Below are 22,040 nucleotides of genomic sequence, written 5' to 3'. Positions count from 1 at the left end.
ACAGCTCAGCACTGAACCCTTGGGGACTCCACTAATAATATTGGCTCATGAGGAGCAGTGTCCATTAATAACCACTGTGTCTTCTTCTACTCAACCATCTCTTTATTCAGAGCAGTAACTTGACCTTAATTCCACACTGCTCCAATTTGCACAGTAGTCTTTCAAAACTACTGAGTAAAACTGTATACATTGTATTTAGGAAGTCAAACAGAGGAAGAACCACTAATCTCAAACTGACAATTATTTTGCAACAGATATATTTCAGGTAGACCTGTAAAGCAGCATGCTACCTCTGCTAGGTTAATCAGTGTATGACTTTAGATTCCACTAAGTCCAAGTCATAACTTAATGCCTTATTTATTCAATGGCATGCCAGGTTGGGGAGTATAAACAGCACATAAAAATCCCAGCTTGCTATCCTACTAGAAGTAGTTCTCTATTTGTGGAATGCATTCTTACTACTAAAGAGGTATTGACACTACACAACAACTATATTAGTGAAAGAATGACTAGTTGACGGTCCAGGTTGAAGATGGGTATTTGCAGTGATGCATTTAGATCACTTGGATCGAAGAAGTAGTCCTTGAGTTTGTCACAGACATTCTCATAGATATGCCAGACAAGACGTACTTGCTACCTGGGAGTCTAAAACTCCCAGGATAATGGAACTAATATTCAGGTGACATTCAAGTCAAGTGGACCAATTTTGCCGAAGTCTGGATGGTCTGTGACAGCCAAATCCTCTGCTTGCACCTTCATGATGGTGGAACAATTAGTAATCCTGGTTATAATCTCCATGCATAAGCACAGTGGATGACCACCCAGTAGTGAACCAACGTAGTAGTAGTGGCACATGATGCAAGAAAGCAAGTGTAGGAGCTTATGCAGCATCAGCCAAAAAAAAAAACACACCATTCCCTCCAAATGCCTGTCCAGTTCCTCCTTAAATTTATTTAACCTATCAACTTCCACAACGACAGATGGAAGTTTGTTCCAGCAATTAACCACCCGCTGGCTAAAGGCAAATTTCCGCACATCTATTCTACATCTGTCCTTTCTTAATTTGAACTTATGTCCCCGTAGGTTGGTAATCTGAACAAGTGGAAGGATCCCATCAGAATTCAGCGTGCTCAACCCATTCAAGGCCTTACAGACCTCAATCAGATCACCGCGCAGGTGCCTAGTCTCCAGCCACTGCAATTTGCAGAACTTAAGCCTCTCTTGGTAAGAGAATCCCTTCATTCCCCTCACCAATCGTGTTGCTCTTCTCTGTACACGCTCAAGCAAATCTACATCCTTCCTAAAATGAGGCTTCCAGACCTGTACGCAGTACTCAAGGCGTGGCCTGACCATTGCCTTGAGCAGGGGTCGAGGTGTGGCGCCCACACCACATGGAGATATGCTGCCCCTCTATGTTACCAGGCAATACTAGGTGGTAGATGACTCTCTTCAACCGGTGCAATACCACCACTTTGCTTATTGGAGGCTTGAAGTGGTGGAACCCATGTTTAGTCTCCAGAGCTAAGTTCCAGTCAACCCTACCCCATCTCTTCCATCATGCAGTATGACTGCTGACTTTTGAGGTTAGGATGAACATCATGGCGAGATTCAATCTTCTCTTTACATTTCGAGGTTACAGCTCTAAAACAGTGTTCGCAGCCTGGCCGCTAGTTAGTATACCGGACCGAACCTATTGGTAATTCTTTAGGAGGCTTCCAGATCAGCCAGTGTATAATCTTGCTACCTCTATTCTGTCAGTGACCAGAGGGAGTCCAAGTAGTGTGTATGCAGGGGAGCATTGTTGAGGCCACGTTATGTCAAGGATCTGGGTATATTCTTACCATGTGTATGCCATATCCAAAAATTTCATTACTTCATACAGCATGCTCCCCCCAACTTTTTTTTACTATTGAATAAACCATGAAATGTCAAAGTAATTGAGTAAGCTTATCTGCCAAGAGATCAAAACCTCCCAAACACTTCCTAGTTCATTTCACAAATATACGTGGTCTCAATTCTAATCTTAACGATGTCCATTTCCACTTGCAGTCTGCCAAACCCCATGTACTTTTTCTGACAGAATCTCAGTTATCGGTTGATTCAACTATTGCTCATCTCAGTTGTGCAAATTATTTGCTGTATCATTCCTTTTGCCTCAAAGGTGATACTTGTGCATATGTCCGTTCTGATATTCCCTGTCAGAGACTTGGCAATTCGGAATCTCCTCTTTTCGACCTTCTCTAGCTTAAAATCTCTCTACCTCATTATGTCAAATTCATCTATTGTCTCTACCGTTCTCCCAACACCACTAATCACGTGGAGCTCTTTAACGTCCTCTCTTGGAAACTTGACTTTCTCCAGTACAACTTTCTTAACAGTGAGGTAATTTTACTTGGTGATTTTAATGTTCACAACTCCAGCTGGCTTCCGTTTTCTAGTCACACCGACCCAGCTGGTCGAGATGCTGAGGCTTTTGCAATTACTAATGACCTTGCACAGATTGTTCATTTACCTACAATAATACCAAACAATCCTAACCATACAGCCAACATGCTTGATCTTTGTCTCACAAACAATCTTTCTAAATACGTACACGGTTGAAGTGAGTGGTCCTTTAGGCACCTCAGATCACAACTTGGTGATTGTCTCTTCTCCAACGGAGCCTTTATCCCATGGCTATCCCCAACCTCGTGTTGTTTGGCATTACAAGAATGCAAAATGGGATGACCTACGAGATTTCTTTTCTTCTTTTCCTTCGTTGGACTACTGTTTCAAAACTTCTGATGTCAACTTTTGCTCAGATTGTGTTAGTGAAATTATTCTTGTAGAAATGGAATCCTTTATTCCACAATCCACTTTAAAATCTCGTCCTTTATCTAAACCTTGGTTTTCGAATAAACGAGCTAAGGCTGTTCAAGAGAAGAACGTTGCATATCATAATTGGCTTGTTTCGAATTCTTCAGTTTCATTTTCTGCCTACGCTAAAGCTCACAACAATTGTAAAGCAGTTATTAATCAATCCAAACTAGATTTTGAACAGGCTAAGAGTAGAAAACTGGCTTCTTGCCCTAATGGCAGCTGAGCATTCTGGTTTCTTGCCAAAGCTATTAGCCACAACTTTTGCCCATCTCTGCTCCCACCTCTGCCAAAACCAGATGGTTTTGTTGTCACTTCAGCCAAGGATAAAGCTGACCTGCTAGCATCCCATTTTTCTTCCAATTCATGTATTAATGATCTTGGTAAAACACCTCCCACCATTCCCAACATGCTCCATTCAATGCCTCCTGTGGTCTTCAGTCAAAAGGATGTCAGAAGGATTTTGACGAATCTTGATGTTAAGAAACCTCCAGGTCCTGACGGTATTTCTCCACTTGTTCTCAAAACCTGTGCTCTTGAACTTACTCTTGTTATTTGCCACCTTTTTTCACTTTCTTATTCCAAAGATGTTTTTCCTTCTGCTTGGAAATTTGCTCGTATTCAGCCAGTATCTAAAAAGGGTGACAAATCCCTCCCATCCAATTATCGTCCCATTGAATTATTTCCACTCTTTCTAAAGTAATGGAGAAATCGATTAACCGCCAACTCTTAACCAACTAGAAACCTTCCATCTGATCAACAATCGCCAGTATGGATTCTGTCAGTGTCGATCCACTGGAGATATTCTGGCTTATGTTACCCATTTATGGACAAATTCAATGGAAAAGTTTGGTGAAACACAAGCAGTTGCTCTCAAAGACTTTTGATTGTTTGGCTTAAAGGTCTTCTAAAAAAGCTTCCATCTTATGGTTTGCCAACTGTTTTTTGTAATTGGTTATCCAGTTTTCTCTCTGATTGCTCACTGAGGGTGATGGTAGATGACTCTGTCTTCTAACTTCTCCACTAATGCTGGTGTCCCCCCAAGGTTCAGTTCTTTCCCCCACTCTTTTCTTTTTGTATATTAATGATCTTCTTCCATTGATTGGAAATCCTATCCTTAGTTTTGCCGATGATAGCACATTGCATTTAACTTTCCATTTTGAGATACCTTGTCCTGCTCAATCAGCTTCAACTTCTCGAATATCCGCTACCAATTCCTTAAATGCCGATCTCCAGGTAATTCTCCAGTGAGGCAAAGACAACTTAGTTGATTTCAATCCTTCTAAAACTCAGGCCTGTCTTATATCTCGCAAAAAGGATTGGTGACACTACGATTTCTAGGCAAAATGATGCATCTCTTTTGGAGATTACTCTGACTTCTAATCTCTCTTGGCACAAGCACATTACAAATATTGCTTCCTCTGCTTCTGAAAAACTTGGTTTTCTCTTTCACTCTCTGCATTACTTTTTTTCCAAACAGCTGTTCACTATGTACAAATCACAAATCTGTCCTACCATGGAATATTGTTCCCACATCTGGGGCAGTGCCTCCAAAACCTCTCTCAGGCTTCCAGATTTCATTCTGAAGAGGGCAGTTAGGTTAATTAATGATTCCTCTCTAACGGAGCCTTTCCACTCGCTGTCTCAGACGTACTGTTTCTGCTGCATGCCTTTTCTACAGATACTTCCATGGGCACTGTTCTTCTGAATTGGTTTCTATAATTCCCACTCTCTCTTTCAAAACAGTCTGAACATGTGCTGCCACCAGCTAACATTCATTTACTGTCCAACTTCAAACTCACAGAACCAACTTTTCATCTTCCTCATTTATTCATTCAACTGGCGTTTTCTGGAACAACCTTCCTTCTTACGTATTTCCTGAAAATTAACAGTCTACAGAAGTTCAAATCTAATGTCATAAAATATCTTCTTTCGTCTTCTCAACCTCCAACCCAAGCACAGTACTAAGTACTATAGGTTCTAATACCTCTCGTGTTTGGAGTTTTCATAAAAAAAAAAAGTGAAACTTTAGATTCCTACTTCTACAAATTTAGTGTATTAAAAATAAATAATAAATGAGAATATACAGTATATACTGGGTGGTCACAATTAAAGTATCCCTATTCATAGCTGTTTGAAAAATGAGCTAATGGAGAAAATACAATAAAATTTGCAAGTACAATCTTCAGAGGATGCATACAGAGATTTTTTTTTAATGAAACCCCCAAACAAAAAAAGTATTAGAACCTATAGTACTTAATACTGTACATGGATTTGAAGGTTTGTAAGACAGAAGACACCAGTTGACATTACAATTGAATTTCAGTAGATTGTAATTTTCAGGAAATACATCTGAAGGGAGGTTGTTCCATAAAGCTGAAGTTGAAGAGATAAATGAGGAAGAAGAAAAGTTGGTTCTGTAAGTTTGAAGTTAGCTAATATGGACTGGTCTGGAAGAAAGAGGGGAAATTACAGATGCAAATTCAGAACGGTACCCATGGATGTATCCACAGAAAATTCATGCCCCCAGAAACAGAACATACATGAGACAGAGTGGAGAGAGGGGTCATTAATGAACCTGAATAACTGGCCTCTTTTGAATGGAGTCTAGAAGCCTGATAGAGGGTTTTGGGGGAACCACCCTAGATGTGGGAACAATGTTCCATGGTAGGGTAGATTTGAAATTTATACAGAGTGAGTAGTCATTTGGAAGAAAAGTAATGGCAAGAACAAAAGAGAAAACCCAGTTTTGTACATGCAGAGGAAGTATCCTCTGCAATAATTGTGATGTGCTTATGCCAAGAGAGAGAGAGAGAGAGAGAGAGAGAGAGAGAGAGAGAGAGAGAGAGAGAGAGAGAGAGAGAGAGAGAGATATTAGAAGTCAGGCTGATCCCTAACAGAAATATGTAATCTTTTCTAGAAATCTGAGTGTCATTGAAGATATGCATAGGAGCTGTAGATGCCTTTTTGCAAGATATAAGACAGGACTGAGTTTTAGAATGATTTTAAGTTATCTTTGCCCCAATGGAGATGACCTGAAAATATTAGCATTTAAGGAATTGGTAGTGGACATATATGAGAAGTTGAAGCTATTTGTGCAGGATTTCCCAAGCTGGAAAATGGGATGCAATGTGCTATCATCAGCAAAACTATGGATAGGATTTTCAGTCAGTAGAAGGTCATGATAATACAAGAGAAAAAGAGTGGGAGAAAGAACTAAACCCTGAGGAACACCAGCATTAGTGGAGAAAAATGAAAGACAGAGACCATCTACCATCACTACACATGCAGAGAGCAGTCAGAGAGAAAATGTGACCAGCAACTGGTGTGAATGATTTGCCTACCCCACACCACTCGTGCATAAATACAGAATAAGAAGGCATGAATATATATGTATTTGTATTTATAACATGACACAAGGAATGCGTGATGTGCTATCAGCAAAACTATGGATAGGAGCAAGCTTATACAGCATCCCACCATTTAAAAAAAATTTACTCAATTTGCCCGATACTTCTTTAGATTTATTCAAACTACCCACTTCCATAATACACATAGAAGTTCATTCCAAAATTCAATTACTCTGGTTGAAGCAATTTCTGCATTTCTATCCTGTGAACAACCTTTCCCAATTTATATTTATGTTCCCTTGTATGCGTACCATATGAGAAAGAGTAAAGATGCTGTCAACATTTAGTTTACCCAACCCATTCAAGGCTTTAAACACTTCATTTATGTTTCCAGACACTGCAATTTACAGACCTCAGGTCTTTATTCATAAGAGTACCTCTTTTAGTCCCTGACTAATCTTGTTGCCCTTCTCTATGATGTCACAGGTAAAGATACCAGTGTTAAAAGCACAATGCCTCTTACCTTACCAAGGTGTGCTTTTATTGTGCTCTCCAACTAGAATGGAAGCTATAAAGTAGAAATAATTTGGGATTACAGGCATTGCAAGCTCCATCAAAATGGTTCAATGATACCATATAGTGTAAGAAAAATGACTGAATGGTTCAAGGAAAGAGGAAGCATGGGATTGTAGCCAGGAAGAGGATGCAGAGCCCCCCCTTCCAAGACTGCATTGAGGATATTTCTATTATAATCATGGAAAGAACTGTGGGCAAATGTGTACATAATCAGCACCAGAAGGTATAACTACTGTGAATGTGGCAGCCAGATAATTGGATATCTCACATGTGGTAGTATGGAAGGTGTTGAGTAAAGTCTCTCAGTTCTAACCATACACACTCCACCACAAGCAATATCTGAAATCAGGTGATGCTGAAACATAACGGACATTTGTTCTTGTCAACTTATTGGCACAAATGGAGTTAGGAACTGAGTGGACATCATTATTATTAGCCATATGATGCAAGGAAGCCTGAGGCTTTTTCTGCACCAGCCAAAAAAAAAAAAAAAAGAGTTACCCTGTGTGTGTGTGTGTGTGTGTGTGTGTGTGTGTGTGTGTGTGTGTGTGTGTGTGTGTGTGTGTGTGTGTGAGAGAGAGAGAGAAAACAAACAAGAAAACAAGATTTCAGGATCCTGGGTGTGCCAAGCCCATACTCACCAGATGTGAGCACCCGGTATTCTTCATGCTGTCTTTCCAGAAGTACACCTTGCTCTTGAAGCTTAATATAATGATATAATGAGTCCAGTGATTCAGTCTGCTAGAAGCATTTACAGAACCCCCCTGTTCTTTGGAAAGATTATGCTTATTTCCACATGAATAGGACCATGAATTTCTAAGACTGTAGGACTTAGGCCACAAAGTCATTCTGCACAATATATGAAAGCATTTCCATGCACCTAAGATCACCATTTTTATTATTGGCTCATTCTTTTTTGAAAAACCATCTACTGGAACTGTAATGTGTTCAGTTACCATCCCGCTGTACAGAGACACATTGGTAACTGTTGCCATTCCACAAATCAGATAATCTTGAAGGGATACATGTTATCTTTATAAAAGGAGATATGAAAATATAGTTATGCATTATATACCTCCCTCCAGAGCACACAGAGGAGAATGCTCTATGCATGGCTTGCTTTAAATTTAAACACAACCAAACTGAGGAGGAACTAACACTGAAGATTAATAAATGCATGCAGGAGGGCATAGAACCTGGGCAAAGCAAAGTAGATATCTTTTCTCAGTGAAATACATTAATCTGGAAATTATACTTGGATATCTATCTGCTTACAAATGGAATAATCTGCAAGAAAAACCAATAGAGAAAACTTTAAAAATTATCATGCAAGAGCTGTTTGCTCTTGCACGATACCAAACAGCATTAGAAAGAGCAAAGATTAAAATATCAGCAAGAAAAAGAATGGTTCAACACACAATTGAAAGAAAGTTTCCTAAGGAAGCAAGAACTGTGCAGAAAATGCCAGACAGGTTAGTTTGCAGTTCATATGTGTTATAAGAAGGAAGAAGCCATTTTCATTAAATCAAAAAAGGGAGGGGCACTATAATATTGGGCATAATAGACTAAAACAAGCAAAAAGAATAACTGTCAACAGAAATAGCAGGCACCATATAGCTGGAAAAGTTTTCAGAGAATGAGTCAATAGCAGTGAAGATTCAAAAGTGCCACTGAAGATCAATAGCACTTTTGGCAATCCCCCCCCTGCCACTACAATTGCAGAGAGCTGAAAACAGGAATAAAATTTTGGACCTCCAGAGAGATTTATAAATGGAAAATGATTTGATCCTGGAAAAACCAGTACAACCAGAAACAATTGGAATTTCACTCAACCCCCTTTGAGTGAAATTCCAATTGCCAAAGAGAGCCTAATAAAGGCAATCAACATTCTATTCAACAAAGCCACTGTTCGGGCAAATAAATTCCCAATGTATATAATTCGGATAAGTAGTCCATTTATAACAGATATATTACTACACATCAGCAAATAATCAAATAGATGTGCGGAAGTTTGCCTTTAGCCAGCGGGTAGTTGATTTCTGGAACAAACTTTCATCTGTTGTTGTGGAAGTTGATAGCTTAAATAAATTCAAGGCAGAACTAGGCAAACATTTGAACGAATGGATCAGTGAAATGGGAAGGATTTTTATTTTTTTTGTTTTTTTTTTGGCTGATGATGTATAAGCTTTCTTTCTTGCATCATGTGCCTCCACTAAAATCTGAAGTGGTCCCACATGCTTAATACCAAAGATTAAAAACTAATATTGGCTAAGGATTACACGGCAAATGCTCTCAATTACACCCCACAGAACATCTTGGTAGAGGTCAGCACAGGCCCAGGCTTTGGCCCGACTCGACCCTTCAGGTGGATAACACAAATGATATTCGGACTAGGGTCAGGTACAAATAATCATAATGAATTGTCCTTTCAAACATTTCGGACTATTATTATATTACTAATATTTTTATAAAATATTATAAAATATTTTAAAATATTTTTCATGTATTTAAATTTTTAACGGTTTTTTAGAAAAAATGTGTATTATTTATCTGTTGACACTTTTGATTGACCAATAAGATGCATTTTGCCAACATCTCTAAAATTCCACGAAATTTGTACTCTTTCATGGAAATGACCTGCCAGCAGTGCAAGCTCCAAAAGAAATTTTATTAGCAGTGCAACAGTGTCGAACCAATTTAAGTAGCGACAGCATTGACTATTTTATTTCTAAACAATTTGTAACAAAAGGCGTGTGATAAGAAAGTGGCTGAGTAGAGGTGGATATCGATATTCCTTTTGGAATTATATTAAATATGGTAAATTTAAATTTTATTACATTTTATTCCTTTTATAATTAATATTGATAATTATTTTGGATAATTATTATTGTCATATAATTATTAATATTGAATTTTGAAACTGAGAGTTTATTTTTTTATTATTATGATACTTTAGAAACTAACGCTAGCAATTTTATTTATATAAAAAGTTTCAGTTGGGCTGGCATAAAAATCGATTTGGGTGGGTTGGGTATGGGTAATGAATTTGAAAAACAAATTCAGGCTTGGGCCAGGCCGTCTAGACTTTGGACCAGACTGGGCAAAAATAAAAAACGTAGGCCCGTGCACACCTCTAGATCTTGGTAAAAGCAATGCTTCTGACCATAAATCAAAACACTGCTTTATTTACAGACCATCAAAATTTGCACTCAGTCATTCCATGGAGATCAACAACAGATCAACTAGAAACCCTTTGTTTGCATATAGCAAGTGTTAAATAATATAAAAAATCAAGTAGGTATATATTTTTATCTTATTTCTGCTGCATACGACATCACAAAGGGGATCAAATGGTTAAGTGAGTAATTACAGACCGGTAAGCTTGACTTCTGTTACAGAGAAAATAATGTAGTCACTGGTTAAAGAAGTAATGAGAATCATCTTAGATAGGAATGCAACTACGTGGCAGTCACACCATCGATTTGTTAAAGTGCAACCTTGTCTTTCCAATCTAATTGGTTACTATGATGTAGTAACAAAGTGACTTAATACAAAAAATAATTTTGACGTCATATATTTAGATTTTGAAAAGCTTTTGCTACTGTTCCACAAAAAAAGACTGCTATACAAATTGGAGCAGTGTGGCATTTGGGACAAGTTACTGCTTTGAAACAACAGCAAAAGCTTTTCAAAATCTAACAAAGAGGTGGTTGGGTGGGAGAATAGAGAGTGGTTATCAATGGGCACTGCTCTTCTTGGACTAATATTATTAGTGGAGTCCCTCAAGATTCAGTGTTGAACCAGTTGTTTTCAATATTTATTAATAATACTAATGAAGCTACTTGAAAATTAAAAGTTTGGAATTCATTGCTAAAAGGAACAGTTACTTTTTTTGTGCTGAGCTGGAAATCCAAACAAATCTTAAAATTTTATAAAAAAATTTCTTCTTCACATATATAAATTGACATCAACACAAGCAAAAAACAAAACTGTGTGCCACATCTATAAACAAATGCAATGCATTCAATCTGTGTGCCACATCTATAAACAAATGCAAAGCATCCAATCTGTGTGCTCATACTGGGTAGTTGTTAATTTTGTGTGCCTTTATGTTTATGACATTCATTGGTTGTGACCACTTAAGAATGACTGCTCTTATTACAGCAGATTGCTTGGGTTCATTTTGGATGCAGCTGCACATTATGGCACCACTCCTAGTGCTGTTTTACACATATATGCATTGAGGCAGTGAATGTGTTAAGGCTATAAATGGGTGAATTAAGCTAAATGCTGATGGCATCCTTCCTCTTTCTCAGACAACACACATGAAGCAGTATAGATTTAAATTGAGAAGGATGACTGCAGTATAGTTGATGAAAATTTACTTTCTGTGGGCAGTTAACTGTTGGAACAAACTTCCATTTGGTCTTATGGAAGTAGGTAGTCTTCTGAATAAATTTAACTAGGAAAAATTATTAGACAGGATGGTCAGGCTGTGTGTGTGTGTTTTTCATGATCTTACAAGGAGTCCAATAGGGAGGACTTCCTCCAACCCTGGAGTAGTTCATTGCTTGGAACTATAATTTTATAGCATATGCTGACTGTGAAATTCTTCATGGTGTCCAAATGAATCAGTAGATATCTGTCAACTGGTAAAGAGTAAAATTCAAGAACTCTGTTTAGATGGTACTGAGCTTTGTGTTAATGTACAGAATTTGGCCCAAATGGCCATAACTATAAGCAAAAGAAAAATGATATCTCGAGCAACATGGATGGATCTAGTTTGATAAAAGTTTTTTTTTTTATGAAAACCCCAAACATGAAATTTATCAAAACCTATAGTACTTAGTACTGTGCATGGGTTGAAGAAGTAGTAGTAGTAGTGGCACATGATGCAAGAAAGCAGGTGTAGGAGCTTATGCAGCATCAGCCAAAAAAAAAAAAAAAACACCATTCCCTCCAAATGCCTGTCCAGTTCCTCCTTAAATTTATTTAACCTATCAACTTCCACAACGACAGATGGAAGTTTGTTCCAGCAATTAACCACCCGCTGGCTAAAGGCAAATTTCCACACATCTATTCTACATCTGTCCTTTCTTAATTTGAACTTATGTCCCCGTAGGTTGGTAATCTGAACAAGTGGAAGGATCCCATCAGAATTCAGCGTGCTCAACCCATTCAAGGCCTTATAGACCTCAATCAGATCACCGCGCAGGTGCCTAGTCTCCAGCCACTGCAATTTGCAGAACTTAAGCCTCTCTTGGTAAGAGAATCCCTTCATTCCCCTCACCAATCGTGTTGCTCTTCTCTGTACACGCTCAAGCAAATCTACATCCTTCCTAAAATGAGGCCTCCAGACCTGTACGCAGTACTCAAGGCGTGGCCTGACCATTGCCTTATACAGAGGGACAATCACCTCCTTTTCCCTGCTAGCAAAATTCCTATATATCATTGACAAAACCCCATGACCCGCCCTAGCAGCCTGTCTGCACTGCTCAGAAAACTTCATATCTGACTGCACAATTACTCCCAGGTCTTTTTCATTTTCTACCACCTTAAGTGTAGTACCACACAGTTGGTACGTTTCTCTGGGGTTACTTCTACCCATATGCAGTACTTTGCATTTGTCAAGGTTGAACTTCAGTTGCCACTTCTTAGCCCATCTGCCCAAATTATCTAGATCCTGTTGCAGTAGCACACTGCCATTACTGTCATTAACAACCCTGCCAACCTTTGTGTCATCTGCAAACTTCGACATTAAGCCTGATATACCTTCATCAATATCATTGATAAATACACAAAACAACAGTGGACCCAACACCGAACCCTGTGGGACTCCACTAATAACATTAGTCCACGAAGAGCAGCACCCATTGATTACCACCCTCTGTCTTCTCCCACTTAACCATCCTTTTATCCATTGTAGCAATTTACCCTTAATACCATTCTGCTCCAATTTGTACAGTAGTCTTCCATGCGCAACAGTGTCAAAAGCTTTCCTGAAATCCAAGTATATGATATCAAAATTATTTTTTGCATCCAGTTCCTCTGTGACCACATCATAATAACCAATCAAATTTGTCAGACAAGACTTTCCCTTAACAAACCCATGCTGTGTTTGAATTATTGCTGCAGTCTTGTCTAGATGATCTTGCAATGCATCCTTAACCAGCGACTCCATTATTTTACCCGGAACAGAAGTTAAACTAACTGGTCTGTAATTACTCGTGTCACCCTTCGATCCACCTTTGTGAATTGGGGACACATTTGCACATCTCCAGTCCGTGGGAACCTCCCCTGAGTCCAAGGATGCTCTCATAATTATGGCTAAGGGTTTGCTTAGTTGCTTTGCCGCCTCCTTTAAAATAACTGGATAGATCCCATCCACCCCAGGTGCCTTTCTTATGTTTAACTTCAACAATTTCTCCTCCACTTTGCTCTCAGTTATTACAAAATCATTAAGCACACTGCTACAATTTGATAACCTTCTTCCATTTTCAAATTGTAATAATTCCTCACGTGTGAATGTAGATGCAAAATACTCATTCAGTTTGTTTGCTATCTGAGCAGGATCATCAACAGTCGAACCATCGATGTCAAGTGGACCAATCATATTCATCCCCTTCCTTTTAGAGTTTATATAAGTAAAGAAATCCTTGCTGTTTTTCTTAGCATCTTTTGCCAAAGATTTCTCGTAATCCGCCTTCGCCTGCCGAATCTCCTTTGTGACCTGATTACAGACTAGCTTATATCTGCCACAGGTTTCTGCGTCACCTGATAATTTATATGCATCCCATGCATTTTTCTTTCAAGCCGCCAATAAGCAAAGTGGTGGTATTTCACCAGTTGATGAAAGTCATCTACCACCTACTCTCACTTAGATATGCTCAACACACACAGCTTACATTAAGACTAATACATATACTCCTTTATGGGTAAGCATAAGAATCCTCTCCTAACAACCCAATACATTTTAAAGTGTCCTTCCTATTCCAATTTATGTCTCAAATTTGGTTTCCTGCTCCTGATTCATATGCAAGTCTGTCCTCAGGACTGAGTATTGGCTCTTGAGGTGGCTCAAAAGAGTAACTTGTCACCTTTTCATTATCTCAAGGGCCATTCTCTACTCAAACTGTAGCATAATACCCTAGATGCAATGGATAATCAATAGGAACACACTCTTACACAAATGTTCACAAGCAAATTAGCTATGGCAGCACAGGAAGACATTATATAATTCCATACCACAACTAGATGCTGATAGTTGTGCAAATCTCCCATTTTGCATAACCATCATCTAGACTTTGAAAATTCTTTCCAGAAAATATAATAGAAATGTTTAAACCCTGTAGACAGATATAGAAAAGCTCTGCAAGGATGCAGCATACTATAAAGACATCATAATAAAAGTGAATTGTGACAGAATAAAGGTGTGCTTCAAATACCATGAACTCAAAGTTATACCTTCTAAGAAAAATCATTATCAATGGTAAACTATTGAACGTTGGCTTTAAGTATTCATGGGAGTATTCATTAATAGTTATGAAAATATCTCAATATAATGTATATACTCTTAATGTATAAATATACATTAAATATAGTCCATATATATTATTTTGGGACATGCCTACATATTTAGTATATGTAACCCATCGTGCTGCCTGTAGTACCTCATACCCCAGAATGTAAACAGAACCCTGCTGGAACAGCTATTCTGAAGTGATTACTTTTGTTTAAATAAACAGATAATTATAATAACTGCAGCAGCAGCAAAGATGCCTGGAAGAAACAGTTTTTTATGCAAGATAGAGCACCTTGAAAGTAGTAGGAATGCTGAGGCTTGGAGGGAGCACAGAAAGGGGTGGTTCTCCTACAAATCACAGCCTAACAAAATTTACTATGAGGCTTAATGTCTAAGTTTGCAGATGATATAAAGGTTAGCAGAGTGGTTAATGACAGTAATGATGATATGCTACTGCAACAAAATCTAAAAAAATTAGGCTAATGGGCTGAGAAATGGCAGTTGAAGTTTAATATTGACACATGCAAAGTACTGCATATGGGTGGCAATAATCCCAGATTAACATACCAACTTAGTAATACTCCATTCAGGGCAGTGAAGAATGAAAAAGGCATGGGGATAATTGTACAGTCATATATACCCCAGGGGCTCACATCTGGTGAGTATGCGCTTGGCACACCCAGGGTCCTGAGCTGGATATCATCATTCTTCTCTTTCTTGGTGATTCCCTTCTGCTTCTCTCTCTCTGGGTGGTTCAGAAATTTTTTTTTGGCTGGTGCAGCATAAACTTCAGGCTTCCTTGCACCATATGGCTAATAATAATAATAATAAGCTCTCTAAGCAATGCAGACAGGCTGCCAGGCCAGCTCATGGAGTTTTATCTATAATATACAGGAACTTTGCTAGCAGGGACAAGGAAGTAATGCAATGGTTAGACTACATCTTGAGTACAACATACTAGTCTGGAAGCAGTTTAGGAAGGATGTAGAGCTGCTGAAATTGGTGCAGAGAAGGGTAGTAAGACTGGTGAGGGGAACAAAGGGGTGCTCTAACCATGAAAGGCTTCAGTTCTGCAATTTGCAGTGTCTGGAGACTAGGTGCCTGCAAGGTGATCTGGTTGAGGTGTTTAAGGCTTTGAATAGATCAAGCAGGCTCAATGCTGATGGGATTCTTCCTCTTGCTCAGATTACACACAAGGGGGACAAATTCAAATTGAGGAAGGATAGTTGCAGGTTTCAGCCAGTGGGTGGTTGACTGTTAGAACAAACTTCCATCTGGTATTGTAGAGGTGGGCAGTTTGAATAAATTCAAGGAAAAACTAGACAAATTACACTAGCCAATAAAAAATATTTTTTGTCATACCTCCGCAATGAAAATATGTGATTCTGGAGGAAAGAAACCCGCTGATTCCGAAAATCACCACAAAAAGTCTCTATCACATCTACATCAAAAGATGTACCAACGTTTAATGTTAAAATAAATGGATATATACGTAATTCAAGTTTGTAATACAAGTGTAAAAATATATTATACATTCTCTATAACTCATTTAACTTTGGAAAAATTATCATAAATCATAGCAAAATAGTTATATTTCAATAATATATAATCAGCGTACCTGTAATTGTCCTTAAAAATGTTTGCTACTAAGGGATTTTCTCTTGTATTCCTGCTTACTCTCCCTCGCAAGGAAACAGCAGTAATCCCACATCATTACAGAGGATCCCAGCAACTTGGGTACTGTTTTTCCATCATGGAAATATCTTGATGAAACTGTTCCCCCTGTTCCCCACTCACATCTCCCAGATTTTGAGAAAAATTTGAGGTGGGAATGAAGAAAATGAATTTTCAATGACATTCGACAGTCCATGTTTTTGTAGCACTTGAGTAAATCAGACACCAACTTTTCATAGTTTTCTTCTTTCCTATTACCCAAAAAACCATGGGTAATAGTAAATGATCACCAAGCTGCCAATTCAACCTCCTTTAACTGGGTTTCAAATTCAAACACGTCTTTCAAGAATTTCCATATTTGGGGTCCTACCTTAATTCCTTCCTTAAGTTTGGCCTATTTAAAATAGGAAACACTTCTCAAGTATGCAAATCCGTTACCTTCTTTATCTAGTCTCTTCACAAAATTTTTCATTAATCCAAGTTTGATGTGCAGGGGTGGAAGAACCTTGTTTGATTGCACTAAAGGAATATATTTTACATTTCATTGTCCTGGTATGAACTCATCCCGCTTGTCCCAATGTTGCACAACATAATGTTCTTCTGTCGCACGGCTATCCCACAAACGTAAAAAACAACAATATTTTGTGAACCCCCCCGCAAACTAACAAACCAATAACCTTAACATCACTGTATGTGTTCCAACCATAATCCTGGTATTTTATAGCATGTAGAACCTTAGACATGCTTTCATGATTTTCTTTTAAGTCCAACCGAATGAAACACAGGAACTGATGGAAATTTGTTGCCATTATGAAGCAAAACTGTTTTTAAATTTAATTTTGAAGCATCTATAAATAAACACCATTCACCTGACTTCTGCAAGACACCTAGTTCTTTCAGAAGTCCAATAATGTCTTTGAAAAAATACACAGTCTGTAGCAAAATATTTCGAAAACTTTTCATGTCTTTTTCGAAACACCGAAATCTTTGGTACCGCTGCAAATATATTCCACTGCTGTAATCTAGAACCTAACAGTTCACCTGTTCTTTCAGCAAATTTAAGTCTCAAACCAAATCATTCGAGTCATCTTGTTTGATTAAATGTACCTCACACTACCTGAACATAGTGGCTGATAGTAGACATCTTGTGAAATGCTTCTGGGGAATCCTCAACTTGAACTTGATCCCTATTATCTTCTCCACTACTGTTTGGAGGATAGATTTACAATCCTGAGAACATGTCACAATCAGTTAATACTTGGAAAACCTTGGCACAGCCTACAAAAATCCTTGCCAAAAATGCCAAGTATGCTCTTTTCAAGTTGTAAATTGGTGCGTTGGAATTTTAACCTAAGAGCCATAGTAGAAGTCTGATTATGTTTATCACAAGAAAGCCAAGGCCAGAATCAATTGATAAAATTAAGAGAATTAGCTTATATATCTTAAAATAAATCAGTATGTCATACATTACTGACTAAATTATGCAAAATTGGCATATTTTGGTAAAACGTAACTTCCTCTATATTTAATAACTGTGAGATGATGTGAAACTATCATGATTTTCAAAATCTACACAAAAAAATTGGTTAATGACAGCATTTAAGTTCTTGGAGGTAAAAATCGTGTTGGCTAGTGTTAAAGGAGTGGGTGGACAAATGGAGGCTTTTTTTTTTTTTTTTAATCTTTGGCTGATGCTTTATAAGCATCATTATATGCCACTAATAATAATAATACAGGAGGGGAAATCAGTACGTGGGTAACCATGACAGCATTTAACCACTAAAAGTGTACTCGACATTTCACACAGCATGGTAGCCTCAAACACTCAAACTCACCCCCCGTCAAATTTAGGCTCTGTAGATGTGCATCACCTACAGAGCCTAAATTTGCAGTCATGCTGTCCTTTGGGACTCCTAGGTCAGGTATCTTGACAAGGAGTCCTGAAGGACAGCATGATGAAACATGTGAGAAATTTCACCCGATGTGTTGCATTCTGCAGTTGACCAAGCAATTATAGAATTTGAGATATTGCTGGATTACAATAGTGACCACATTGCAGCACATATTCAGTACTAATTAATGAATCCTATATCGCTATTCAGAATAGGAGGTATCATACTGTTAAAGTATACTAATGTGCTTGATAATAGTCATGGCACAAGCAGTGTTGCCAATAACACTGTTTCACAAAAACAGCAAACCTGGTCATTTTTGAAGCTAATTTGTTTTTCATGTAATTCTCTTCCACATCCTCAAAAAAACATCTGCCAAATCTGGTTGCATTTCCTGCATTAGACTATGCCTCACAACTATAAATAAGGATGTAGAGCTGCTGGACTGTTCTCACCCAGTATACATATATACACTGAGTGGCCAATTATTTTAAGTATTATCATTTTCATGAAGTGGCGCACTCCTTCAATAACAGTACCATGGATTCACACTGAGATATAAAGCAAGTGGGCAGATACGTAGGGATGCCATGTGTGCAACTCAATACAAGAAGAGGCAAAACAAAAGGTTTAAGCAACTCTGAATGTCACATGGTAGTCAGCAACAGTTACACTGGTATGAATATCTCAGAAACTACAACCTTGCTGTGGTTTCAGGTATGACTGTCACAAATGAAATGAGATTGGATCAATAACCAACAATGTCCAGGCAATGGCAAATTCTCTGATCAGAAACAGCTTGATGCAAGAAACAGCTTGACCAATGGAAACTGACAAGACTTGTACATAGTAACTGAACCATTTCTTTGTTTTTTTTGTTGACAAAAAAAAAAAAGCTCTAGTCAGTCAAATAACAACCCAGTACAGTGGTAACTAACCACAGGGGCACTTCAGAATGCACAACTTATTGTACCTTGTCACAGATTGGATATTTGCTTGCAGCCAACAGTTGAACTGAGTTCCATTCTTATCAGCAAAAACAAAGAGAAATAGTTAAAGTGAGATCAGGAACACTAACACTGGACAATTGAGAATTTGAAAAAAATGTTGCCGGGTCTAACGAATCCCAGTTCCTACTGTTTTGTGCTGATGGGAAGGCCAGAATATGGCAAAAACATCAAGAGTTCGTGGACCCATCCTGCAGGGTATCAACAATGCAAATTGTTGGCAGCAGTGTAATGATGCAGGAAATGATTTTGTGGTACACATTGGATGCGATAGGTTATCTGGAAATTATTTATGACTTAGCACATTCCTTCTTGGCTGCCGTGTACCTATGAATGGGTTCTTCCACCAGAATAATGTGCTGTCACAAGTTCAAAGTTGTACAGAATTGGTTCAGGAACATGAGTGAATTCTGTCTAAGTGGTACCCTCCTGTCTACAGATCTCAATCCAATTAAGCATCTGTGGGATGAAGTGGAATGAGCTCGTCTGAGTAGAAATCTACAATCATCCAATTTTCAACAACAGTGGGAAGCAGCTGAGTCAATATGGACTAGCATCCCTGTAGCATGCTTTTGACACCTCACAGAATACATGCCATGATGGCTCCAGGCTATAAAGTGGTCACCCGGTATATATACATGGTACTGTATATACACATAATTCTACATTCAGATTAATGGTTTATTGCAAATATCATACTCTATTAATTTATTTTGTAATTTTTTCTACAGATGTATTAATAAAATTAAAAAAAAAAAACTTTAAATGGAAAGGGATGCCAAAAATCAGGACACTAGCCAAGCACCTATTCATAAACTTGCCACTTAACATTTGGAGCACGTGTTGTAAATTTCTGCATAAAAGAAAAAAGTTATTAGCCTTACAGCAGTTACACCTCCAACCAAATCACATTTTCTTGCATAGCATCTATTATTCAGATATGTTTTTTTGCTGAGCATCACAAAATGTAATTTATAGCATTTTTGGGTTAATGGTAAATTACAATTTGTCCCATTTATAAAAAAATTATCCCATTCCTTACTATTCGAAATATCATTTCTCCATTATCTTTTCCCACCACTTGCTCACTTTTCGGTTACAACAGTTGTGGGATTAAAATTTGGGGCAAAAAATTGCAGAAATGGATCCAATTATAGCGTACTCACTGCAATGGGTGCTTTCCCTCTTCATCCATCATCAGGATGCACTCACTTATTTATTAGCATCAATTACACATCTACAACTATAAAAATATAGAGGGTTTGTGCTAAATACAGCTTGGCTTCTGTTGGACCCCAGACTGAAAATCTGTAATAAATTAAACAAAAGTAGAAAATACTGCATCACCAATATGGTGATAACTAGTATGCAATAGTAATGGGAGGATATTTTTTCACTCCTAAATTCAAGGAAAAAAATCTAAAAAGCATTAAGTCTTATTTAAGCATTAAATCTAAAAAGCATTAATCTAAAAAGCAAAAGAAATGCATTAAATAAATAAATGAAAGACTGTCCATGTGCTTAATTATTTAAATAATAAAATCACGAAACTTGAACTTGGCATGAAGGTACTTCCAGCCCATGTTCATAAGAATTTTTTTTTATTTACTAATAATTTCCCAATATGCTCTAAATTTAATGGGATAAAAAATAAAATCCTCCCTTTAACTTTTATTGGTCTGACTCTAATCTATTCTGATGTGTAGCCATTAGCACAAGATTAAATGCTAGGGTAAAGAGGAAAGAGGGTTCTCAATTTTTAGGAGTGCACAACCAAGAAGCTATAATCTAACAATGTGATTTTATACAAATGAAGGTCGTCCATAAATTCTAAAAAAATGGAAACTCTTCAGATTAAAATTTAAAAATTTATTAGCATACAGATAAGAATGATAATGGGTCAAACAACATAGACTTCCTCATGATATGAACTTGACAAATATACACAAACAAAAAAAAAACTATTTTATTATAAACAAAAAAAAAAAAAAAATTAGCTCGCTATCAGCTGGCTCAGGTTTACTTCTAGAATTTTTGGATTGTATTGCTAGAACTTCAAAAAAAAAATTCCATTCCTTTTTTTAAACAATTTCTTTAAATATTTAAGCACTACGCCAACTGCTGGCTGAACTGCTATAATCAACTTCATAATAACAGGAGAATTTTTCTCTCTTTTTCCATTGTTAGGCTGAATATTTTACAGTTCGCTATATAAATTTTGGCTGGTCGGGTATTTTTGTTTAAAAAGGGTGTGACACTTCATTATTTTTAGAGAAATAACATCAATTCTACCAAAACCACTTTTCGAGTGAGATGAAATATTCTTTGATGCATCATTTATAATTCATACCCAAATTGGCAGTTTTTTCAGTTCACGTTCACTGATTTAAAATAATAATAAATATGAAAGTAACACATAGGTATAATACTCCTAAAATTGTATCGGTATAGTAGAGGACATCTATTCATAAATTTAATTAACACTTACAATAACAGTACGCTCAACATCTACGGCAGACATAATATCAAACCGTTTATTTCTATTCCCACAAATGGAATTTTATTTCTATTGTTGCTCAAGAAACTGGATAAAGGGTGTCTTAATTTTATCAAGATATAAACACGCTGACAAGAATAACACACACCGCTTCCTGTCTAATTGCTTAATGACAGACCTAAGTATACACCGCAGCGACACCTGTCGAAAGAAATTATTATTATTACATTCCACGAATAAAAATGGTCAAAAAAATTCATTCATGAGTATTAAGCGGCATGAGTGTTAATCAGCAAAGCAACTAAGGCTGAGTCGTCAGTATAGCGTCTATGAATTGTGTTTATTCTGCCCAAGTTACTTCTTTGCTGGATGTAAAACTGCACATTCCAGGAGATAAAACCATGCAGCCCTCGCTGGCTACTAACTAATTCAGCTTTTTTTGTGAAAAACGTCCATTAAGTTTTCTCATATCACTGACAGAATTCGAAGCCAAGTTGGTGTGGGGAGGACTGCCATTATTTCCACAAATTGTCTGTAAATTGTGTATGTTTTCAGATCGATTTTCTGTTTGCTGGATGAAAAACCCGAGTTTCCGGGAGAATAAACAATGCTACCCTCGCCCGAGACCTTTTTTACGGGGAGAATTTTTACTCCCCATAAAAATAC

The 22,040-nt window shown here is 37.5% G+C and overlaps 1 protein-coding gene across 1 annotated transcript in view; it reads right to left on the bottom strand.

Annotated features, from left to right (window-relative positions):
• The window catches only part of Septin2 (septin 2), a 112,332-nt gene extending 90,794 nt beyond the window's left edge, over positions 1 to 21,538 (bottom strand). The window contains exon 1 of the mRNA XM_090383823.1: positions 21,366 to 21,538. Coding sequence (XP_090239949.1) covers positions 21,366 to 21,398 — 33 coding nt within the window. The 5' untranslated portion in view covers positions 21,399 to 21,538. The remainder of the gene's footprint in view (positions 1 to 21,365) is intronic.
• Between the last annotated feature and the right edge of the window lie 502 nt (positions 21,539 to 22,040).

The sequence above is a fragment of the Mastigoproctus giganteus genome, chromosome 10 (genome assembly GCF_048544385.1).
Source record: "Mastigoproctus giganteus isolate SK-2022 chromosome 10, ASM4854438v1, whole genome shotgun sequence".
Classification (NCBI taxonomy): Eukaryota; Metazoa; Arthropoda; class Arachnida; order Uropygi; family Thelyphonidae; genus Mastigoproctus; species Mastigoproctus giganteus.
This window is presented reverse-complemented; position numbering and strand designations above follow the sequence as displayed.